Raw genomic sequence first — 27157 nt, 5'->3', positions numbered from 1 at the left:
CCGAGTTATCTACTTAGCTTAAATATTAATATAAATTCGCGGCAAGAGAAAAGTAGTTTTCTTAAAAGCTCCAGATGTAAAATTATAGAAGATCACGAGAGTACAAAATGAAAGGGACAGGATACTTTTTTAAGACTAATAAAAGTCACCGACATCGTTAACGAGTCTATCGTCAAGTTATACATACGTCGAAATAACATTTCGTTTCTACCTAAATTTTCATTTTTAGCATTGCAACGTGTGTGAGTCATTTAAATGGTCTATCACTTATGACTTCAGAAAGAAGAAGAAAAAAAGTAATAAGAAAAGGCAGGATGTTATAATGAAGAAGTTTTTATTTAAAAACAAGAGAAAAGTGACCGATTGAAAAGTGTAGGTAACTGACAAGATACTTCGTTAATCGAGACAACGTATAATATCCGTAATACGGATAAAGTGGTAACCGTGTTATATAATGTGATGAGTGAAACTCGATATCGGATGTGCTTTTTTACGATAATGTCTTCGGCGTTGCCGTGAAAAATACCGGAAACAGTGCCAATCCCATGGGAAGTGATGTCTACCTATTATGGCAGAACCGCTTTCGAAGAAATTCGTCAGAGCTAAGGTAAATGTTTAATTAACATTTAATGTACTTAACGTATATATATATACACGTCATTATAATATATCATTTCATAATCACTCTATCGTATAAGTAGAAAAAGAATCTCTACAAAATAGTTAGTATAAAAATGAAAATTGATAAAAGTAGGTTATAACTATTTTCTTTTTTTCATGCACTTTACTATTTTAAATACCACGAAATATACGAGGAATCCAAAGGAATTCATGAAGGAATTTGCGAAATTCACGACTAAGGTTTTGTCGAAATCCACGAGAACGGTAGAAAATATTGCACGTATTGCACGTTGGGTAACTCGACTATGGCTCCTCTCTAATTTTACAGCAAAATCGTGTCGGTATTTTCTTCTCTCTCACTCTCTATCCACGTATCTAATAAATACATATACACACGTACACACGTGTGCATATAAAAGTTACGATATGTCGTGAACATGACGTTGACATATACGAAGCTTTTAGCTGACGACAATGTTTCGTTGGAGGCCTTTTAAGCATAACTCTCTCACCGAATATGTAATTTTCATGTACGATTTTATACCATTTTTTTGTTATTTCTTTTTTTTTGGTTCCATCTCCAATTTGTCTCTTTCTCTCTTTGGCAAGCTCATCTTTTTCAGACCCACCATTATTTCTTTTCCTCTCCTTTTTTGATCGATGGGGTTTCAAACCCAACAACTATCGCGAGCACGCACGCGATCGGCACACGTTTACTTGTTCGCGCGAAAGCTCTCTTTTGAACTTGTGCGTGAGCCACGTGACCATGGTGAGCCAAAGACGTGCGCACGTGCGAAACTGCGATTTTCTCGCCCACCTTTCCACCTGACATCGGCCGACCATTTACTTCTTCATTCTTCTTCACGAAGTACTTTTTCATTACTTTCTATTATTTATTAAACGTTCTTACCGTGACAATGAAGATTTTCTCTTTTTTTTTTTTTTATACCGTGTCGTGCTATAATGATCTTTAATATGTTGCTAGAAATTTTTATTTAAATATTACTCCATAAATTTTAATTATTTGCTATCTCGCGTTAATTATGGATTGTTTTTAAAGAAATAAAAAAAAATATTATGAAAGCTATCGGGTGTATATTTCATTTGAAATGAAAATATATTATCGTATCAATGGATCAATCCATATACATTCGTATTAATGTCATGAATTATAATGTGAATTATTTCCGTTCCGTATCGATGAGCAATTAAGTCTATAGTATTTGACAGAGTCGAATGAAATGACTTGGACCGCAAAAAAAAAATAGTTGATCTTCTTGGATGGGAGACTTTATGTGACTCGTCGATAATAAAAGCAACGAAACTTTTTCTGTTTTAACTTGTGGACGCATCGAATCGGATCAAATGGATTTTCCAGTCGTTCAATTTCCATGACTATTCCCGGAAACGTCCGGTGAATATGTTCAAACCCGATTAGCCTTAAGGAACTTCTCTTGGAGTGCAGGATCATTTTTCTAAACGCGCTGTGCGGACCCGAGTCGTGCGTCATGTGGTGCGAGAACCATTCTGGTAGGAATTTCTTTGTCTCATTCTTCCCATATGCAAGCACGTAGGATTTGGTGGAGGTACACCTTTCATTTCTTCGAGATTCCTTTTCTACATGACATATAAATGATGATATTTAAACAGAGAATATGCGATTTTAGATTTATACGAATATATCGTAATTTTATTATGTCAAATTAATAAAGAAATATAAAATGGTATGCCAAATATTCCTACTTTTTATCACATAAAATTATTACAAAATAACAATAATTATTATTACTATTATTAAAGTTACGATATAATCGATAAATAAGAATACTATGATCTCTCAGTGTTTCTACCAATTGTAATAAAAGATTAAAAGAACATTATATCGTAGGTATTCTAAGGAGAAGAGATTTTAACAAAAATGAAAGAGTTAACCATCCGTAAGCTATTATATGAAGGGAATAAACGGTAAATCTTGTCGCACTTTTGCACGAGAGTTTCTTTAAGCATGCGCGCGTGTACAATTGATTATCGGCTGGAATAAAGGTTGAAAAAAGTGCTGCAAGAAGTAACGCGAGAAGATTTATAAAGAAGCATCCCGGTATATCATATTGAGCTAACCTTTAATTACTGCGATATAAACACACCCCGTATACCCACCCTACCACGTCTTTCCACATTTTTTTCTTTTCTCTTTTCCCTATTTTTTTTTTCTTTTTTTATGGTTTCCTTGGTTATTCGCATCGAGTGTTTCGACTGGCGTATCACATTACTCTCCAATTTTTTAAAATTTTTATTTATTTATTTTTATTTTATTTTTTTTATTATTTTTTTTTTTTAAATTTCTCTTTTTATTTTTTCATCATCGAACGAACAAGCATCTAGACTCCTCCGTCTTTTCAAGCGCACGTGTATAAAAAATATATGCCCGCAGCTTCTTTATTTCTCTGTTTTATCTCCTTACCACCCCTTCCTGCCCTTTTCTCTCTCTCTTTTTCTCTCTTTCTCGTGAGACTTTAAGTGGAGATGTACTCCGTTAGGCACGTAGCCTTTCGTACGTAACTCTTTCACGGTTAGCCTTTACCCCGGGTGTTATCGATTATTGCGCTGGCAACGTTATTAAATAGCACCACACGAGGATTCCTTATATCGTGTGGCACGAGGTATCGCTTCGACTTACATATATATCTTCTTAGGTAAATAAAATGTGACACGTCGGATACCATGAAAAGAAAAATAATTGTTTCGTACAGTTATTTTTTAATTAACAAAATTACAAATTGATTACATTAGTTTAAAAAAAAAAAAAGACCAATTTTATAATATAAGATTTATAGGGGTTGAAACGTAATTTGGAAATGTTAATTATTTTCTTTTTTCTTTCGAGAAAGGAATAATTAATTATTTTTATGTTTTCTTTTTAATATTATTTTATATATTAAAACATTTCGATATTACATGCGTTTAAAATGAAAGATCAAAGACTTGAGAAAAATAAATCACAAGGTAATGAATTGACGGGTTCAATTATTTATGGAGACATTGCAAGAGTGAGGTAATTTCGATGTAAAAACTAAAAAAAAAAAAAAAAAAAATAAAACATGTCTTTCCTCTTTCACTTCCCTTTCGTCATTCGAAGGAGCAATTCCACGCGCGTGCTGACGGTTTCTCGTAGGATCGCGTGCGCGCACGCGCAAAAAGCCTTTCACGCTCAGTTTCTCCGTCTCGCTTACTTGATTCCAAGGAATGAACAGGTCTCCCCCTATCTTCATATATCTTGACTCGCTAAACGATGAGTTTTATCGATTGCGGCATTGAAAGAAAAGAATGTGAACTTATGAACATACTGGTGATTAGAATTAGAAAGAATGTTGACACGTATGAACGATCGCTTAACTTTTTCTTCTTTTCCTTGAATCTTTTACAACAAGGTTAACAACGTTCTGTAAATATATTACATACAAATTTCAACGTGAGTTACATACATTATATTTGCAAAAATTTTGTGATTCTTGTTATTATCTAACAAGATATATTTAACTAGTTTCACGATCAGTTAAGAAATTTAAATAATTGTCATATGTGCATTATAATAAGTTGTAATTTATTTGACGTGTTTCAGTTATTACGTGCCTAAGATGTTTTAATAGATAAATGTTCGTTGATATTTTTTGAATGTAGTTAAATCCAAGAATATAAATAGGAGGTACTAGTTTGTCGAGATGATGTTTACGATAATAACATGATGGTACAATCATAATATATGTAAATAATACTAATGATTCTAATAGTAGCAAGGGTTGTAATTGAAAATAAAATAGATAAAACGTGTGTTTAAATTGGTAAAGGAAAAAATGAAAAAAATACAGAAGCTCTAATAAACTCGTTTACGTCGACATTCGATATTCATGTTGGGATGATGAATTAATTAATCGTTCGTATAGGAAACATTCGAGTCTTCTTTATAAAGAACTTAGAGAACATAAGTTCTGCGGAGGATTTATCGAGTTGAAGTTGCGATAACCTCGAGCGATTCCTTCCCGGCTCAAAATGGAATCCTTTTTGTCTTTGCATTATCGTAATCCTCAGATCGCGAGCTGAACGATCACTCTCAGCAGTGGTTCGCTCGTGCGAGTAGCGATTCGCTCCGGCACTTAGGCGCCAGGCTTACGTTCGTTATTTGCATATATGCAAATCGCATTTTCAAAGCTCAAGCCTAAAGGCACGCGCGAGCAAGCGAGCGAAGTCCTCTTCTTCATCTTCTTCATCTTCGGGATGATTTTTAAACCACTAATGGATGTCAATCATTAAAGCATACACAGTACCGAGTGCAGAGTGAGTAATAACACTTCCTCCCAACATTATCGCGTGACTTTAAAACACCTTCTAACGTTTCTCCTAATCGCTCTTAATCACGCAACCAAGATCATTACGAAAAACCTTCGGCGCATACCTAACATTTCTTTTATTCTTATTCTTTCATTTAAATTGTTCTATCTGGATAGTTGATACAACAAGAGAATGGACAGATAAATTGTATTATTACAGTATATTTTTTTTCTATCAAAATTATATATTCAGACAAACTGAAAAAGAGTTACGCGAAAAAATAAACCCAAGTGCTGTATCAAAATAAATAAAAAATATTTTAGATATCCGTATGTATCTATTTTTTTTTACTGCTTTAATGTGTGAAAAATACTCTTGATATTCATTTTTTTTATAAATAAACATTTAAAAAATAATTTTAGAAGGTGATTTATATAATTTATAATAAACGATACTATTTTAATGGAGAGATAAATTAGTTTATGAATGAAATCCACTTAATGATATCTTTAGAGTTTTTATAATCTCTGTATTTACATCTGAAAACATATTTTATAATTGAAATAGGGCCATGTATTATATAAGCACCCTCATCGGTATTAGAGATCGTCAAAAAACGATAGGGCGTTCTAAAAAAAAAGCTAAAGAAAAATAAACAGAAGCTTGTTTCACGATTGTATCTCAAGGGTTTGGAACTTAAGAAGATGACCTATACTTGTGGAATCTTGGAAGGGTCCGTAGTCCTTGTAGTATGCGTAAATGCTTTTGGAACCTTCGTGATGGGCCAACGGATTACTAAAAACGAGTAGAAATACCACTGAACGGACAACAAATAAGATTCTATGGAGCGGTCTCTCGTATCTTAGAAAATGATCTGTAATGTAAGTTATTTTATAGGGAAGCGACACGTTCTGTCAGTTTGAATGAAAAATGAAAATTTCATGAGATACGAGAAAGCGTAGAAAGAATTTTTCTTCTCTTAATAAACTGTAAAGAAGATTTGGAATTTTAAAAAGAAGACAAATTTAGTGAAAAAAGGAAATATGTCTATAAAAATATATTTTCAATAGCCTCGAACATTCTTTTTAATCGCTTTCTTGCAAGTCACGTATGTAAAGAATTTTTATTAGAAGTAGAAAAAAAAAGAAAAGAAACTAAATTATTTATGATCACGTATGATATTTAGAAATGTTGTTCAAAATCGACGTCATTGTATTCCCAATCCTCTCCAAATAGAGTTTAAACTATTTCTCTTCTTTCATTCTTCCGTCGTGATACTTATTTATTTCTTCGAAGAACTATCCATATACCGAGTGTCTGGTAAATACGAAATCGTAAAAGAAGGACTCGGAAGCAGAGTGCGCTGGTAGCAAAAGGATAGGAAGGGTAGGAAAGGTAGGAGGGTGGGAAGACGGGACCCGATCGGTCGAGGGCTTACAGAAACGAAGAAGAGGGTCGAAAGGAAGAAGGGTAGGGAGTTGTTGAACAGTGTGGCCGACCTTGCGACGTACATATATACTCTAATACGTTTGTGTAGTATATATATATATATATATAAATGTGTATGTTTGTGTATGTTTGTATGCGTTGACTAGAACGAACGCATCGAGAGAGGGACGCACGCGCGGGCCCCTCGTCGTCTTAGTCGTCTTGGTCGTCTTTGGTCGTCTCTTCGTTGCTTATTCTGTTCCCATACTCCTTCTCTTTTCATCGAAGAGGAAGAAGGTGGTAGGGAAGGCGAGTGTGTAGGGCCAGCAGGCCTCTTCAGTGCCTTATTACGCACGCACGGCACTTAGCGTACGCGCGAGACGAGACCTCGTGCGTGAGCAACCCTGCACCCGATAACGCGTGACTCTATTCATCGCCAACTATATTCTATCTCTTTCTCTCCTCTCAAATCTTTCTTCTTCTTTCTTATTTCTTTATACTCTTCATACTCTTTTTCTCTCTCTCTCTTTCATCGTTTCTCTGTACTATGTTCTCTTCTTCTACGAGACGGCTTCGATCCTCGAGAAAGGAACACCGATAAAGTCGACAAGCGAGCTTTCGATGTCTTCTTGACGTTTCTTCTTATCCTTCTTATTCTTCTTTTTCTTCTTCTTTTTTTTCTTCTTTTTCTTCTATTCTCTATCTCTTTTTTCTCTTTACTTACGTGGAGGACAAGTGCCGCTTTCATCGCGAGTGTGTCACCGACGCGTAAGATGAAGATGTTCTTTTCTTTCGTGAAATATTATAATACGGTTCTTGATTTAAAGAAGACATTTATTTTGTTCCATATTTTTTGTCTTTTTTGTTAAATTTTTATTCATCATTTAATTCGTTCGCGTGTTTCATCAGAGGTTATCGATCTATGGAATATTTGTCGAGCTTTATATATATATTCGATCTCTACGTTGATTCAAGGGATAACGAGTTACGTGCGTGGGTGGCGATTAATGCGTTTGGCAAGTGCAGTGAAAGTCGAATGCTCTCGTTGTGCGGATGAGTGCGCGTCATTTTTCATCTCTAGATGGATTATTTCATTCGATGGGTCGGTGTGCATAGTGAAGGTCTATTTCTAGTGCATTAAAAACGTTCATTTTCTACCGTTGATCTTTGTGTTATCATATTCGAAACTTTATCATATCGACGATATTTTTGACGAATATTCGATAAACTGGAATAAAATTTAATCGATAAACGTTTTAATGAACCCGTTGCATTCAACAATTGTACACAACGTTTTCTAGAATTTAGTAAAAAGATTATTTATTCATTACACGTTTCTAGTCACGGTTTGTTTCACATTTCGATCAGGTCTCGTTTCACGATCTGGTCTTGTTTCAACGATTCTACTATTCTCGAGAATCAAAGCGTCACGTAATACATATTATTTTTATCGTATCTATGGATGATGGTTCTTATAAAGGAATCTTTATTTCTATAGCAAATATAATAGGGTAAATCTAAAAGATTTGTGAATTATTCACGCTTGAAATTTTATTTGACGAATATTTTTTACCACGATCGTAAGTTTATTAATATTTTTTATTAATTCTCAGTTCATTTTATGTTTACAGTTTTAAAAAATATAAGATATATTATATTAATAGATAACATATATATAATTTAATTTAAAACAGAATGTATAAATTTACATTGTATACTCGAAAGTTTATAGGAGAAAGATTTGCCTTAATCGTCTTTTAAGTAGACTTTGAAGACACGTTTGCAATTTGAAAAAGATACTCGGTAATAGCAGGAGAAGAGAGTCGATAGAGCGATTTAGGTCGTCAATGAAATCACGTTAGCAGGTATGCATCATTGCAAGTGATCTATGCCGCGGGGTTATCCGATCTGTTTGCCATTAACTGTTCAACGAGGAGAGTAAAAGAAGAAAAAAAAGAAAAAAAAAGAGAGAGAAAAGTCGATTTCGATCTGCTGGAAGCCGAAGAACAAGTCTTTTCCTCTCTTTATCTTTCTTCGGCAGCACGCGATCGTCGCGTATAAATCGATCTACCGGTCGATAAATCAAAAACGTCCTCCTGCACGACGAGAAAGTAACTTCCCTCTTATTTCTTATTTTCTTTTTTTTTGCATTAATCTAAAGAGAAATTTTTGAATATCTCGAATGATTTCTTCCTCGTTCGTTTCGTTTTGAAAAGTCACGTGGGAGTAGAGCGAATATCTTCGGATTATACGACTCGCGAGAGATCATGAACAGAATCGCGAAAGAGTCACGAGGACTGAATGAAATATATATACAGAGTGAACCATAGAATATAATTATATTTACTTATTTACAAATTTAACAATGTTATAATTAAGTTAGTAATTACGATCGATTTGTAATCTATCGTGGTAAATCGTGAAAATAAGAAAGAATCAGAAAACAAGTTCTTAGAAAAGAAAATTCATGAATAAAAGAAATTGTTAAGAATATAATTTTAACGTCTGGTAGATTAAGTTATACCGTTCACCCTGTAGATCAACTTCTTTCCCGTGAGTCACGGTCTTAACGAGGATTACGGGATAGTGGAAAAGCACGTTATTCTGAGATCTTGCTCATCGTTATTCCTGCTTGTATATTCTTACTGTAAGAGAAAAGAATAAAGTTAAAAAGAGAAGAAATAAATCCATTGGGAGAAGAGAATAGGTTATCTTTGTTTCACTGATATTAGAAAGCGGAAAAGTAAGGAAGCAAAGGGTTCAATTAAATGCCATGCACGTTCGGTAGGTATATCTCATGTTGAGATTCTCCAAGGACGTGGATCGTCGTATGCGCGAAAATGTCATGGCGTTTGCAACGTGATCGTCGTGCCACCATCAAGAATATATCCGCTCAGGCATCAGATGCAATTTCATCTGGAAAGATGCTCGATAACGAAGGAAGTTACAACGAGAAACTACGTTTCCGTTTTCGACGTTTCGAGATTGAGAGATGTTATTTCTTTGAAATAAATAAAAATACAAAAAATAAAACAAAATAAGTAAAATAAAAAAAGACTTATCGACATTTCGTTATATCACTTTATGTATCTTTTTCTTTCTCTCTCGCGTTAATAAGATTTATGCACATATTGATAAAAAGGTTCATTAAATCTTTATTGCCATTTATCGTCCTTCAAATATTCAATTTAATAATCTCGAAACAAGATTAGCGAGATTTAACGAGAAAAATGTTTAACACAGAATTTTAACGCGTTTTGGATTTCAATGCGAGCTCTCACGTGTTTATTTTTTCTGTTTTTTTTTTTTCTTTTATTTTGCTATTTCTTTTTATTTTTTTTTTATCATAGCTTCTTTCGCGACGTTATATTTCACTGTGACATTGATTAAATCGTTCTTACCTTCCGAAAGATTCCACCTGTCAGCGCGTAGAGCACAACGAGCTCTCGAATCGTTAACTGTGGGTTACGAACGCTTGCTACGTGAGAAAGTATTACTTGTTCTACTTGATCTCTCACAGACGCCTGAGAGTGACAGTGAACAATGACGGAAAAGGGAAGAAAAGAAAAGCGTTCACTTCGATGATCAGATCGTTTGAATAATAAACAAACAGGGATACTAACATTTTTTACGATCATCCGATTTATTTGTAAATTTTTGTTCTTTGTAAATCAGCTTATTGATTCTCCATTCGTTTCGAATTTTGGATAAACTTTTTTATATAGGAAATACCTAAATTATTTATTTTAATTTTAGACAAGTTATATAGACTTTTGTTTTTGATTTCCACGATTTGCTTTATCATTTACCAGAGGAGTATTTTTAAACGTGAACGCATGATCGAACGGTTCGAAGAGTTAAGCTTTAATTTGAAAGCCGAAATCAGAAAAGTCCATTTAAACATTAGCGTAGACCGGTGAAATCGATTAATTGTCGATTCAATTTTTTGTTTATTTTTAGATTGACAGTCTATCCGTTTTTTTTTTTAAACTTTTGATAAATTATGACGTATATAAATACTTTCCAAATACTTTTGGAAAACATTTTCACTATTAATTTGTCCATTAATTTTGTTAAAAACAGAAAACATAAAACGTACTTTTCGCAAAAAAATTCTTCATCCAAGTTCATCGAATTAAAAGGAAAACAAAAACTTTTTATCCATGAATTATAATTGTTATCGAACATTCTTCGATGATGTTTCGAAACATTCGTGCATCGCTAAAGATGGTGAAAGTCAGCATCATCGTTGTTTCGTGATCGTTAGGAAGAATGAAGGAAGAAGGAAGAAACGATGCTTATCTTTTCACGATACGTTCTCGACGTTACGTCGATCGTCGGCGCACGAAACATCGAGCAATTAACGGAATGTGCAATTAGAGAAGAAGGATAATCGAGATTAATTTAAAATCTCCTGGAAAGGCGACAAGAAGGAGGGAAGAGAGAGATAAAAAGAGTGATTGCAGGTACAGGAAGAGGAAAAGAAAAAAAAATAAAGATGGTTGGAATGGTGGAATGCACGGACATCAAAATACCAAAAGTTACTCTGGAACAATTCAATGGTGTACAGGTGGGTATTGTTATTCTACTACTCCACTATTTCTTTTAAAATATTAACAATTTTATCACGATACTTGTGTACTTTTAATTCTTATCACGTGCATATCTATGCATATAGATGTAAGATTATTTTGAATTACTATAATACGTCATCACAAGTTCCTTCAAACAAAAACGTTATCACGATCCTTGGATATCTTTACTTTTATCATAAGTAAATTTTCGCATGTAGGTGGATACATAAGCAAGAACATTTTGAATTGCTATATAGCGTTCTTTCTCATCGATAAGAGAAAAAAATAGAGAGAAAGAGAGTGCTTTTCTTCCCTCGAGACGAATCGTAAATCACGTTTGATTTTACCGATCGATGGTAGTTCGATACTACGAAGTCGTTTCAAAAACTCGCGTATAATTTAGCCTGACTGAAAAAAGTAAGAAAGTCAAGAAGACTCGTTGTCGGAGACGAATATTAAACGTTGAAAAGGTTTGATTTGCAAGCGATATAAAACGCAAGTATGTTGCAAGGTGCTTGGTACCGGCACCTGCTCGTTATATCGTTTTCCAAGTAAAGTATCGTGAAATTCCAACGTAATTAATATCTCGACGAAATATATATGTACATGGCGTGTTTCTTTGAAGAAAAGATGTTCCGATCTTGTTCGATGACGAGTTCGACTTAAATGAAACAAAAAATAAAAAACAAAATAAATGAAAAAGAAAAATAAAAAGACACGTACGTGAGAATGTTTAAATGTTTAATTAACGGTTCAACACGACGAAACGTTTGAATCGTCCCGCGCGTAGCTTTTCTAACGAGGCTTAATTGCATTGTAAATATTATCGCTCTCTATCCGGCCTTTTGTTTCTTCTCCACGTACGTCTCACAAAAGAAAAAAAGGAAGAAGCAGAAAAGGACACATACACACATACACGCAGAGAAGTAATAAACGCGTTAATGAATACTCCACGATGATATCTTTCGCAGAGCAAAGATATTCGCTACACTCGATTCGTTGCACTAACCCGACCGATCGTATCTCCTACTCTTTTCAAATAAAATAATTATCTTATTTCCTTGAGAAAAGATCGACGAAAGTTCCAATATATGTAACTACAATTAGACTTCGTGCGAATTTATCAAGTAAACTTTACGCAACCATCATCATTTCATATAGGAGCTTTGATTAATGCATCGTACGGATTAGAGCATAATGCATTCATTGAAAATGACGTAAGATCATTACAAAGATAATGCTGGTTTATTCGCATATAGTATACGTTGTGTTTTCTCAATTGCAATTTCAACAACTTCGAATCCTTTTCGAGGTTCTGCGTGATTTTTAATATCACCTATAGAGTGTGAACTTTTTAATTATCGTCAATCATATATACATTAAATTTCTTGATTTTTTTATTTTTCTTTCTTTTATTTTCTTGTTTCTAGTATAGTCGTGAATGCATTAATAATCGTTTGATTCTCTTACATCATTCACCCTTTCATAAAGTGTAAATCTAAAAAAATATTAATATTATTCAAAAGGGTATAAGTTCGCAAAATGAAATAATAAATAAAATTGTATGTATATCTAATCGCTTCTTTGTCAATAATCGGTACATCCGATAAATCTGCAGATGAAATTAACCCTCTTCTAAGAAATTTATTATTTTACTGCCCAGTAGTCACATTTATATATTCTCGTCTCTTTGTATTATACATTTTATCCGATTATGAGAGAACTATGTTCGAGGTTATTTGTAAGAGTTTCCCACTCGTAAAAAGTGAAAGTAATCGCATTCCGCGTTAATCATGCAACCTGTTATTCGGCCTTTATTAAACCAAGAGACGGTTATACGATCCTTTTGTCTTTCTTTTTTACTTTTTGTTTCCTTTTTATTTCCTCCTTCTTTCCTTCTTTCTTCTTTTTTAGAGAAGGAACCGCACTCTGTTAAAATTTGCATACCTATTTACTTCGTTCCTGCTCATTGTGAAAAAAGACTCCTCGCAATTTCGATCCACACGGTGCACCTACGTGAATTAACATTCGCAGCCGAAAAAAAAACTTGAAAATTCTCTCGTGAACATTTTCTTCCATAGAAAGAGTGATATTTTTTTTTCTGTTTATTCATTTTGATATTAATTAATAAGAGAAATTTAATTATCTCGGAATTAATTTTATTTTTACTATATTGTCTTTATTTGTTATATTTTCTTTTATTTATTTTTTTTTTTTTTTGAATTGATTGATATTTATTATAATATAGTTACAATATTATAGATAATTTTAATTAAATTCTAGATAATACAATAGATATTATAGACATAAGACAATACAATAGATATTATAACAATAAGAATAGTAAGTTATAATAGGATTAATGAACACATACCTTGGCAACATTTCATAATCGATTATTATGTGAGCAGGTATTATCAAGAGTCTATTACATTAAAAAATCCTTTCCTTTTACATTCAACTGTTTAAGTGTATATATTCCTTCTTGAGATTAAAGTTGCACACCTAAACAAGTTGGGCTACAAGTCAGCTGAAATGCAACCAACGTAGCATGATTCATGTCGCATGATCGTGGAACGTATATAATTCCTTTGTGAAAGACGGTATGAAAAAATGACTCCTAACATAATCGCGTACGATTCCGAGAAGGTCGTATCGTGCAACCATGTAAATCGATCGTTGTTTTCAACTGATTATTAATACGCTAGAACGTCGTCAATATTAATTTTGTTATTTTTTTAAATTTTTTTTTAAATTTTATTTTTTATTGTATTTTATTTTGCGAGAATTCATCGGCACGAAAGGATTATTATTGCGATACTCTCGGCTTATAATTTGTTTTGTTTTTTGTTAGTCGTGTTGTATTTTGTCGTAAATCGATAGAGAGACACGTAGACACACGCGGTATGATATTCGACCGTAAAATAAATATTTGAATCCGATCGTAGAAGCTTTCATTAAAATGAATTTTACTGGTAAGCTTTAGGATCGATGTTATGGTATATTTTATTGGTGATGGAAAACATCTGGAAAATCCTCATGATATTCAGGAAATATCCCCAGGGTAGAAAAGTTCGTTAAAATATAATATAATATTGAATATCCTTCACAAGGATTATAAAGTGAAAATTATATTGCCGGATTATACATATATATATGTATATTTGTATCTAATAATACTTTTACATGTAGAAACATAGCAACAGCTGTGGTTGTTGCAACATATGGAAGAAAAACGATACATTTTACTCAAAAAAAAGTTATAAACGTAGCAAAGAAAACGTTGATAACATTTTGTTAGTTTTTAAATCTGTCTGTTTATCTATATTAATAAATTTCTATATTTTTATTCCTTCTCATTTTGGTCTTCTCTTCGTTTTTATTCAAAATCTCGAAATTTCATATCGGATTTGAAAAGAGAGAAAGAGAGAGAAAGAGAAGAGTGGGATTTCTAATTAAAATTCTCTGCGTCGATTTTGCAGGGCGTTTCTAACGTTCCTTACTACAGCTACTACAATATTCGCCTCTCGTTCTCACCCAACGCGTATTTTATCCTCGATTGTTCAGGAAATCAGAAAAAAAAGAACAAGTCTAGAAGTGCTCGCTTCTTTTGAAACGTTTTAAAAGATTGTTAAATAAAGAAACACAGGTAATAGTGGGCGTTCGAAAGATTTCTCATTCCTTTATTTTATTTTTTTTGTACGTGTTTCAAAATGTTTGAAAACACACATAGAGATCGTAACGATATGTTTGAAGTGATCTTTGAAAGATATCGAGAAAGCTACTAGATGAGATCAGACTGGATCGAATAGATCCGTTAGGTTCTTGTATGCGCCTTTCTAATCGCATGCATGACCATAGGAAAAAAAAAAGATAGGTGCAAGCACGAAGTCTTCGATAACGGAGATGAACGTGAAGGACGAACCGGTGCGTCACGGATTCAGTTGACACATATTTATAGTTGGAGAGAAATCACGGTGTGTCTTATTTGCATGATTAATTTCATTACTTGCACTGTGCCTAAAGACAAATCTCTATACAAGGCGTAAGATAATCCTTGGATACAATTCTAGGATTAAATGAAGTATGGAAAATAATCAAAACAAGAATTAATAATCATTAATAAAATTCATTTTATCTAATTTCTCGTTCCAGACACATAAAGATACTTTCTATATTGAAATTATTTTTATTACCAAATAATATATATACGTTAAAATATATAGTCTGTGTTAATTACTAAAACGAAATAACTATAAATCACGTCAAGGAAATTGGATGGAAGAAATATTTATATAAATTTGTATCATTTATTTTTATACGCCGAATTTATTTTTATTGAAAGCATAGATACACACGTTAAAGCATATTTCGTACTGATAAGTATGTACACGTATAAATATGTACATGTGAAGCAGATCGTCGGGGAAAACGCATCCGCGTAATGTTGGACCCAAGAGCAACATAATTGCACGAGGTACCGTTATTTATTGCGACCCTGGAATCTACCCCCCGGGCTTTTATTTATTGTCGTTATAAGGAGGGTCGCTATTTTTATCGACCGTTTAATCGTCGGACGACGCGTTTGACCGAGAAAGACCAATACCCACACTCGAAACACGAAACTGCTCCTCTTTCTCCCCGTTTCGTCTCAACCATCACCATCACCACCACTTTTCTTGGCCATCCTCTTTTCTCTTTACTCGAGGCGAGCCAACTTTCCTTATCTTTCCAACGCTCGTTACATCGAGATTTATATGCGTGCGAATCCCCCGACACATTTCTTACCGACTATTATTTGCCTGTCCTTTTTGACGGTTTCTTCCTTGGAATATAGTTTAATCCGATAATAATTAAGCCATATTGGATTAACTTATCCAAAGCTTTGAAATTTGATATTCCACTGTAAATGAAAACTGATGGATCCATGACATCAGTTCATTTGTTTTCAGTTTTAATGGAAAAAGTTGTTTTATCATAATTATTATTATTTTTATTATTATATTATTATAATTATTGTTATTATTATTACATGTCAAAATTTCACTCTTGTCCTAAAGAGTTTTATCATTTTTATTCATATTCGTGAAAATAAATATTTAAAAAACAAAAATTAATATTTCTTTTCTTTCCTGAAAAAAAAAACAACAACAAATAAAATCAACGAGGTTAACCCTTTGACTGCTGAACACTCCTGGCCTATGCAGTCCGTACGGACGGCGCGCGGCGAGTACTAACGATCGCTATGGACTGAATACTTTTTCGGTAGACTGAACTCTGTTGATGAACTACTCAAAGCATAAATCGTACTTTCGTACGAGATTAAATAATTCAAGAGCGTTATTTTTTAGAATTAATTATTTATTAGTATTATTTTTTAGTATTCCTTATTATTGACGTTGAAACTTAAAATAAACTAAAATTTGTGTAACAAAATAGAAAACAATAAACTGAAAAACTAAATTTAATAAATATAATATAATATATATATATATTTATATATATTATAATATAATGCATTTTTGGCATTTGTTTATTGCCGTTGCTAAGGAATGCATTTATACGTATCTCACAGACGCATAATGGTATTAATTCTGTGTAGGTGCTCGAAAAATTGACAAATGCATATATGCGTCCTTAGTCCATGCCGAACACTTACAGAAAGTGCATATATGCGTCCTTAGTCCATACCGATAGCTTCCGACAGACGCATATATGCGTCTGTAGCAGTCAAAGGGTTAATATTCGTATGTTTCGAATAAAATTTTGTTGTGTCACAAAAGAATGATGATATCTACCAGATCACTTCATGTATTTCTCCCTTTAGAGTATATCCTGTCTCTCTCTTTCTCTCTCTCTCTCCCTCTCTCTCTCTCACTCTCTTTTTTATCATTTTTTTTTACCCACACGATAAAACGTCACTCGCACATGTTATTTGTGATACTTGTCTTCTTTGCAAAGAACTCTTCGTATACATATCACTGTTTTTAACTCCTTTGAATTCCATTGGTGCGTGCACAAAGGATAGGAAAATAAAATTCGCATGAATAAATACGGTTAGAACATTTTCATCGGAATTTGAAATAATTCACGACAAAAGGAATCGTTTTGGTCAAGGAAGTAAACGAAATTTCCAAGAATCTTCGTGTCCGTCTGTCTTCTTTTCTTTTCTCCGAGGACACGAATGATCGTGAACCAAATTGACTATCAAAAGGAAATAGCAGGTCCTACGAGAAAAAAGAAAAAAAAAAGAGGACGCCTAGTACTGGTGAGCAAAATCTTCCGAGCGAAAAAGGGAAATGAAATTCTTGTCGTAGGTTAAGTTGGGTTCTTTTTATTGTTCCACAAAAGTCTCCAGAATTGAAGGGAATTCTCTGTGAATCTTAAAACACAATTATTTCACCAAATCGATTATTTATTTTTCCTTGAACAATTAAAAACTTTATCAATGTTTTATTAAGATTTATAAAAAAAAAGGAAAATTGGAATAAAAAGATAAAAAGAGTTAAGAGAAAAAGAACATATGAAAGAAATCTTTCGAAATTCATATACTTCAGTTTTATTAACCTTAGCCATGAAAAATAAGTGATATATGAAAAATTTATTTTTATCGATTTTTCAATCTTTCGATCATCTTGCTCTGCTCTCGTTCAAATAAGAAATAAACCAATGAAAACTCGTAGAAATCGTTCGAAATCTGCTCAAGTTTAAGTATACTCGCTCAATAATTCGAACTGGGTTATTGGTTTTTTCTTCCTCTTCCTCCTCCTCCTCTTCCACCTTCACCTCTTCTCGTGAACATTACAAGCGCCATATGACTTTACATCGGGCATCACTTTCTCGTATTCTCCCACCACCTATATCTCACTTTCAGTTGCACCTTCGTACGTGTTCGCTCGTATCTATCTATTGATATTATATCGAATTTATAAGCAATTTTTTAAATCGTATAGATATTACGTGAACATTTTTGAAGTGAAACTTCTCAGGTGACGGTATCGATAAAATTTTATGAAACGACATGAAAAGAGAGGGAGAGAGAGAGATAGATAGAGTAAAATAGAACCCCACAGTCGATCGACAATTGAACGAGATTATGAAAAGCTCTAAATATTAGTATGGTGTGTGTATGTGTGCATATATGTACATGTATGAGATACGTCGATCGATAGTTATTGCGAGATGCGTTATTTTATGGATAAATGAATAGGAACGTGAAAGTGTTAGATATACCTTAAATAATTGTTAATTTAATTGTAGGAAATGTATATTGTAATTTAAAAGTACGGATTAGAAGTTCGTAGTACAGTTCTCTTCGAAATCTATGGTTAGACATTGTTTTTTTTATGAAAGTCAATTAAAATTCTTTTATTGATTCTTGTTTATATGATTTTCGATAGAATAAATTTTGTTTATTTTCGTTACACGTATACCTATAGCTTTCTGAAAGTCATATAAACAACATTCAATAAAAGAACTTTCATAGAGGACTAAGAGACAGTGTAACGGTGGATTTCAAAGAGAACGGTGTGTCGAATTTGTACTCCGTGAATTTAGACTACAATTATAATTTTGTTTTGATTATCAATCAATTAAGGTAAATCGAATGCAGTACTATACTCTAATATATTATAAATGAAGTTTTCAAATTGAATTCGTTAAATATTTAATTAAGGTATACTAATGTATTTATTTCTAAATTTGTTTCATTCTAAACACACTGTATCGATATTTTACAAGCAGACATTTAATAGGCGTAACAGAATACGATTTTGAATTAATTGATTATTTGCCACATGATAATACGTGTTTAACTTCTATCACGCGTTAAAACTAACGAAATTCTTTTTATCAATCTCTTATTAACATTATATCTTTCACTGAAAAATATTTCTTAATTTTACATTAACAAATTTTTAGTTATACATATATCAGGAGTATAAGATTTAAAAAATATATCTTAATCTTATATGATCAAATTTTAAAGAATTTGTATTTAAATTGTATATTTAATAATTTCAAACTACATAATAAAATAAATTTATTTGTCTATTTTCAGTACATGGGTTCGTTTCCTGTGGCGATTCCCGACGTTGCCAGTCGAGCGGAATTCGTACGGTCCCAACTGGAGACTCTCAGAGTGAGTACCTTTTCGCATTGTAAAATAAAAGAAGGAATACAAAAATCACCTTAAATTATAGAATTTCGTCCGATCGAATAGAATTCGAAAAATTTGATAGGCAGATTAGAACAAATGATCGCGTTTAGCATTAACCTTCTTGTTTGTTCATGTAGTGATTCAAAATTGTTTTCTTTCGATAACCAGCAAGTGACGTATACTTGCGACAAGATAGATTATTCCAGCACGCTTCGCTGCATAATAAGAATCAATAAGATCCCAGGATAATGGCCCGACATACACCAAGTTCCATTTTCACTCTGTTTGTTTTCCGGTTTTGCATGCATGATGAATCGAGAATTTTATATTCAAATCGTTCGCTCAGCTCGGACGTACCACGTAATTCGACGCGCTTAGATAACGTCGAAACGTGAAAAATTTCTATCACTACCTTTGAATCAAAATCTTTCAAAGATTTAACCGATTTTTTGTCCCTCCGTTGGAATAATCAATTCAGCATTTTAATTTTTTTTAAAAGAGTATCGAATTGAATAAAAAACGAGATTTACGTTCTTCATTGAAATCTTAGAAAGAGAATGACGAAAATAATTAATAGTTTTTATTAATGACAAATATATATAAATAAAATGATAAGAACAAATTGTCAAATACAACTTGGATTCTGTTCTATATTTATATATTAATTCAATAACATTATTCAGATCGGTAAAATAACCCTAACGTTGTAAAATTTTTGGAAGAAAATTTTTTCTAAACGGTTCCATGTTTTACTTGCTTTGAGGATCATGGTATGAGTAATTCTCGTCGATGTAATTAACGCGAAGCTACGTTGCTTAATTAGCCGAAAGTTACAAACGCCCCAGTGTAAGCTCGTGCCGGAGGAATCAAACAACAGATTTGCGGTTGGGAATAAACTTTGCATATAGGACTTATTATTGTAAGCCGCACTATTACTGTAAACCAAGTAATGACTCTAACGGTGCCCTAAAGGGATCAGCAAAATTTCCACGCCGGAGTTTCATCGGAATTTGAATATTCGGCCGCGTACCGTGAACACGAGAAACTCGTCCCTTTTCGGCAACTACGTCTCCATTCGAGCGAGTTTATCCATGTCCATGTCTATGTATAGGTATATGTTCAGCGTAATATACCGCAGGTAGAGTAGTAACTCTCTCTTCTATACGAGCGTATCTCTGCTACCTTTTCTAACCGGAAAAAGCAGAACTTTCAGCTTGAATTTTATGAAGATGTAATGAAACACATAAAAAAAAAAAAAAAATGAGAAAAATAATCTCATAATATTTCATACCTCAACGATGTTCCACTACAATACGACGTAGAGGGATTTGTCTTTTACGTAAATTTTAAGAAAATAGATTTAAAGAGAAAAAGATATATATTATTTTTCAATAATTATTAAACATTTTCAATCGTATAATGTACATAAAAATAAAAAGATTAAAATAATGTATAAATTAAAAATTAGCACAGTTTACATTTTGGCCAGATATTTGAAACATTCGTTTTAAGTTAGTTCTTTGTTGTAAAATTGTCTGATTTTTGAACAACCTTGTCTATCACGTTTGCCCCATTGACTTCGTGATGCTAGAAATTCGATATTCCTTGTGGATTAAACGAAATCTAAAATTTCATTACAAAACCCTTAAGCACGATGTTCAACATGTCAAACCAGATTTCTTCTTTTGGCATTTTATCATCCGTAAGGAATAACGCAAAGGCGCGTTTTAGATCTAGATTCTTGACGTTCTACTATTCAGCGATTTCAATATATACCTAAGTATGTACGAGAAGGATATCTCGAACGATGAAATAGGATTCTTGAATCTTACCCTGAGATCTATTTTTACGCTTACGTGATTTTGTATAATCTTCACGATCTTACTTGCGTCGAAATGATTTTGTAGATGACGTTTAAGAAGGGTTAACTTATTTTGTTATATTTTTTTATTTATTTATTTATTTTATAAATGTTAAATTCCACTGAAAAATTTCATTCGAAAGTGGTAGCTTGTGTGATGAAAAAAAAAAAAGTTTTATTAAATGATATTACGTGATATTAATTTTAATCATGTTCTAAAGGTTAAGAGAGAAGAAAGCAAAATACAGTCAAAATTATAATGGTTTTACGGTCCGTCTGAATTTAACCTCTCGTGAAAAATTGCTTCTCGTCTCTAGGACGTAGTACAGGTATCTCTCTTTCTCTTTTTCTTTCTCTTTCAGTCCGTTTGTATCTTTCCTTGCATATTCAACGAAGAAAATTATACGCGTTGAGTTCCCGTGGTATAATCCAACCCTCCGATATTCGCATTTAGGGTAATGCAGAGGAAATATATACCCCCTTCTACCTTCGACTAACGTCTACGGCAAAGATGAGCCTTTGTCGTATGTATACAAAGTGTAAATAAAGTGAAAATCACGCTTAAGTGATTAAGACGTGGGAAAAAGAGGTCTGCCGAATGTTTTAGAATTCCAAGGTATACACAAGAGAGCTAATATTTTCTATTTACTACCTTATATACGAGAAATCAAATGCTAAAGGAAGGAACAATGACGGTAAATGAAGTACCAACGGTAGTTTGCATTTATGGGTATAGTCGTTAGAATGAAGTAGAGTCGGGAAATAAACTTTTATGTTAATTACTTTGTTAGAAAAAATTTTCAGCGTATGTGTGCGTGTCATTTGTTAATATAATCCGAGAAAGTATAGAAGTAGGAAAGTAAATAGTTATGTGTATTTTCTACCGTATTTTACTATTCTTTGATATTAATATCAAGATAAAAGAATTAATTTTTAATATCATGCTAGAAAATAATATTTATATATACTTTTACATTGTATCCAACTAAATTTGTCATTTCTTGTCTTATATAATAATATAATAATAAAATGTATAAATCGAAAAAAGAAAGAAAAAGAGGAAAGAAGAAAGCAATTTATAAGATGATCGTAAAATATTGTTTCATTTTCTCTCTCGAAATACAAAGGACTTGACGTTTTCTTACATCGAAGGTATTAGCATCCAGCTAATTATATGGGTCCCTTTGTACATTAATAAAGGAGAATTATTCATTAGTTTCTATGCTTAAGAACAACCCCTCGATATTCAAGGGAGTCAGATTCTCAAGAGCGTGCTTAATATAGCAGGGCATATTTAATCCCAGATGTTCTTCCCTCTTCCTCTTACTCTCTTGCTTTCTGTTTCTCTTGAGTATTTATACAAGATGACCTTCCTTAATCTAAGCAAGCTAATGTATTGGAAACTAAACGAAGTATATACGAAGGTGTGTTTGAAGAATAGATCGTGCGACCGCGATTAGGCACCGAACCATCTAATATCGTTGATTGCGGTTAACCTTCGTTGCCCACTAGAAGGGACCAAACACAATTCATTAACGGGAAGTAACACATAGGTTACGTACTTCTTGCTGTGTTAGTCTGTTCTTGATTAAATTCGTTTCTTGTCTGTTTGATAACTTTGGATCTAAAACGAATTAATATTTAGTTTTCGACCGTGATATAATATTCGAAATTTCTATTAAGATTATCTAATCATAAAACCAAATATATTAGTATCGAAAATTCGTAATCTATATCTTTCATCATGAATTTTTCTATCGAATTTTTAATACGATAACTTTCCTACTTTTGTTTTATTTTTGTTTACAAATATTTATTTGCAGACGAGAATCATACCAGTGTAAACTATTATCCTGATATCATCATATACTTTGTAATGTACGATATAGTAGATATAGTAGTATTAAATTGCATCGGCGAATGTTTATTGTATTTTATTGGAGCTACCTTCTCGTTAGAAAGAATAAAATGAATGAGAAACCAGAGGATTAAATTATACGAAGCGAAAGAACGGCTATGGAGACAGAAGAAATAGCGGGAGAGAGATAGAGAGAGAAAATGAGAGAAGAAGAGTAGGAAAAATTTACTCGAATTATACGAAGACGAGACAAACGGGCAAAGTCATAAGCGTAAGGACGCTCGAGCGATTCACATTCTTTGCGCCTTATTTCTTCTTTCGCGCAATTACCCGGTTCTCTCCTCTCCTCTTGCCCTTCCTCTCTTTTTCTCTGACCTTTCCGAAGAAAAAACACCGAGAAGTCGCGACCAACGAACGGGCTTGCTTTTTTATTATTACGAAAGCATCATCTTCTTCTCTTATAACGGGTCTTCATCTTTTTCCCCCCCATAAAGAAATTTATATCCATGCGCTCGATTCTTCAGTAATACGAATACGAATATGAATACGAAGAAGATAGTAGCACTTATCGAGGCTGTTTCATTTCTATTTTTCAATATCAGATACATTTCTTAACTTTATTATTATCTCTATCGTATCTCCATGATCTTGTATTTTTATATTATGAAGTTTTTAATTTGTTGAATTTATTTATAACATAGTACGTAACAAAAATTATATATGGTAAAAGGTATAATATCAAGATACTGTGAGTGTATAGTTAACAATGATAGAAAATTTATACTCATAACTATAAATATTTGTTATATGAAACAATGTTTGATTTGAAGCATCGATAAAATAATAACTATAAATCTATTTTCGATAAAAGTAATATAATGTAAAAATTGATGTCCTTCGAAGAGTATTATAATTATTTGTATGCCTAAGGAATTAATTCGAATTATAGAGGACTTCGTTGATCGTAATTTATGATTCCAAGATTAAGATAGGTAAGGAAAAAAAATTCATTCGTGCGAATGTATTACAATGTACAGCCGTACCATCGTCGAGACAAAGTTACCTGAAATTATAATAAAACAAAATGGAGAAAAGAAACGAGACGAGGCGAAGAAAGCAAAGGGAGTGGCTTCTCTTCTTGTTGTTAAGACGGTAGTCGTCTCGTCGTCGCCATCGAAGTTGCCATCAAATTTGCCTTCAGGCTTCTTCTTCATGTTACTTGTAATATCGCGATCACCGTTTGTCGTTACAAATAGGATTCATTGTACATTCTCCTGCATAACTAATGTGTCATGAAAATTAAATGAGAGACACATTTCTTTTTCTTTTTTTTTTAATATCGTCTAGATCATTTTATAGCAATATAACTTGTCAAGACATTGACACGTCTTTATATCTCAAAGTAGATTAATGTGACTTTATTTACATGTGAAAAAGGAACAAGAAACTGAATATATTGCAAAATGATTTATACACATTAATATACGAACTTTCTTTAACTTCGATATTATTGTCGATATAAATTCGACATAAATTATCGATCAAAATTATTTTGTCACTTATGAAAATTTAAATATTTTCAGAACGAATAAAAAACATACGTAATCTGTCTATCGAAAATATGTCGATGCATACATGATATTTATTTTTTTCATGGATGACAGAGTGAGATTGAATGTTATTATATTTTTTTGAACAGAAATGATTGATTTATTATACAAATAGGAAAACAAATTAGATTCATGCAGGTAAACTTTCTATCATTTTGCATGGTGGTTAAATAATTTTGATCGATAACGTATTTAATCGCTTTTACAAAAACAAAATAAACATGTTTAAAAAAAAAAAAGATCGTATCATGTATGTTGTATCGTAAAAAATAAGAAAACTATAAATATTATAAATTACAACAATGACACTCATAAAATAAAAAGAAAACTCAAGACAATATCGTGTTATGATTACGACCATAAGGCAATAGATTGATATCAACCTTGTTTCTGAATGACGTAGTTGTTTTAAAAGCCATGTCATTTTTTAATTACATTCCCTTTAGTTACACATATTCAGAGACTAGCATATTTATTACATACTTTGATTAACACCAATGTAGTAGCATATCTAAAATCATCAAGGAGAGTTACACATCGAGAATTGTCTTTGATTTTTCTTGCCGTCAGCAGGACGAGACAGCATTTAAGATAATCGAGAGAGGATACGCGTAGGATAAGCGGAGGACACGCGAGCCGAGTCTTCGGCAAGGTCAACGAGTTTTAACGCGAATAAAAAACGTAATTGACGGGATTTCGTATTCGTATTTGTTTCCTTCCCCAACTTTCTTGATACGTATATATGTATATGTATACGCACGCACGATCACTGTACTAACTAAATTGAATATCACCATAGTTTCTTTTCAAATTAATGTAACACATACCTTATAGTTCATGTTTGCAACATCGAACTATTAACAATTCAAGTCTCGATCGAATTTTAGTCGGCCTATCTCGATCTATGGATGAATCTTAAATTAACATTAGATATAAAAACTCTTAACATTTCTCATTAATCTCTTATTTGACATAAGTGAAGAATCGAAGTAATTACAGTGTGAAGGATAGAACGAGATTTGCACACACAAAAAGAAGAAAGAAAGAATTGTATAAAGGTAACTAACCTAAGAAGTAAAATAAATGATCAACATGTAAAAGAGACATTATTATTGATTAATCAAAAATTGCTTCTCCAATTCCTCGAGTATGCAATTTACTATACGGTTTATTTATCAATTGAATAAAAAAAAAAAAAAAAAGGAAAAGAGAACAAAAATCTTCGAGAGTATTATTAACGAATTAATTTTCGACAAAAATTCAAAATTCAGATACAATGGTAAAAAACTTTCTTCGTCTCTTCTTGTTAATTTGTATAAGATGGCACGTATAATGCATACATACATGCATACACAAATACATACGTAAACGTGAATGGTATTTACATTTTAGTTTAGCGAACAGACTTGGAAGTTTGTAAGGAAAAGTGGAAGACCCAGTATTCAGATGAGTTTACTTCTTTCTTCTTCTTCTTCTTCTTGCTTTCTCAAAAAGAATCAATGATATGTTCGCGCGATGCGATATTCGCGAACGCGTTAGTTCCAATGAGATTTTACGATAGCGACGTGAAAGTTAACAAGTCGGGTAGAACGAGTTTCGGTGTAACTGGCCGTTTCTTTATGTCCCTTAACGTTAATGCCCCACCCGGTTGGTAGAATTAGTCGGTTACCTGCTAACATATACTACCTTTTATACGATCGACGTAAGTCGACGAGCGATTAAGAAAAGAAAAAGAGAAATAGAGAGAGAAATGTAAAATGTGTGCAGCATCTACATTGTATGTGTGTGGTCGACACTGGGCAACGACGATGTGGTCCATTTCCTCAAATTTATAACGAAAACCAGGTGTCACGATTTATGAAGCCTTCCTGTCGAATACGAAATGAAACACATAAATCGTTTGCCCACTACTTCCATTCGTCAATATAATATATCAATTTTTTCTGATTCTTTTGTATTTTATCGGTAAAAACATCGTTAGTTTTACTAGTTCTAATCACATTTTGTTTGCTTCTTACGTAGAGACGTATCATTATAATTATTCGTATAATAATTATTTTTTAATATATAGTTATAATGCAATACAATTATTATAATTATTATTATAATATTTAGACGAGTTGCATAAAATGGAAACAAAGCAAGGGATGGATAACAGACACGTGGAAGTTGAAAAAAAAAAAAGAATTAAACTAAATGATCTTTTTGAATTCAATGTCAGCATAAAATGTAAAAAATGCGGACGTGTGTGATAAGAGAACGATGATATGGCGACCTTGTCAAATTACTTTTCTCTCTTACTTTAATTTTTAATTATTATTATTTTTTTTAATTAATTTCAGTAACACATAAGAGATCCACATATTGTGAGCCACTCATCCATATTATTTCTCTGTTGGTAATATTTCGATTACGGCCTTTGTCCCTTTTGTTTTATCCTATGGTGAGATTGGGGAATAAAGGGGGGAGAGGAAGGGATCACGTTTTGCACAAGATAATAAAGCGCATTCTAACCAGCCCTCCTCTTCCTCTCTTCTTGTTTCTCCACCTCTCCCTTTCTTTTTCTTCTTTTTACGTTTTCTTTTTTCTTTCCCCCCTTCCCATCCACATCTCTTTCTCTTTCCATTTTTTTTTACAACTTCCTTTCCCTTCTCCTCGACCCCAATGTCTCTCTTCGTCTTTCCTCTCTTTCTCTTTTCTACAAAACAATATACGCGTTTT

At 32.7% G+C, this 27157-nt stretch overlaps 1 protein-coding gene across 4 annotated transcripts in view; it reads left to right on the top strand.

Moving 5' to 3' along the window:
* The first annotated feature begins 530 nt into the window (after positions 1-530).
* LOC107073941 (EGFR adapter protein) overlaps positions 531-27157 on the top strand; it is a 197149-nt gene continuing 170522 nt past the window's right edge. The window contains exons 1-2 of one of the 4 annotated variants that reach the window (XM_015334900.2): positions 531-607; positions 19009-19089. In XM_015334900.2, coding sequence (XP_015190386.1) covers positions 546-607; positions 19009-19089 — 143 coding nt within the window. In that variant the 5' untranslated portion in view covers positions 531-545. Of the gene's footprint in view, positions 608-10798; positions 10946-19008; positions 19090-27157 lie in introns of those variants that run through there. The other 3 variants (XM_015334902.2, XM_015334899.2, XM_015334903.2) reach the window with 3 other exon arrangements.

This window comes from Polistes dominula, unplaced genomic scaffold (assembly GCF_049000335.1).
Source record: "Polistes dominula isolate Pdom_NZ unplaced genomic scaffold, Pdom_raw_medaka contig_31, whole genome shotgun sequence".
NCBI lineage: Eukaryota > Metazoa > Arthropoda > Insecta > Hymenoptera > Vespidae > Polistes > Polistes dominula.
The sequence above is the reverse complement of the archived record's forward strand: the minus strand, read 5'-3'. Positions and strand labels throughout refer to the sequence as shown.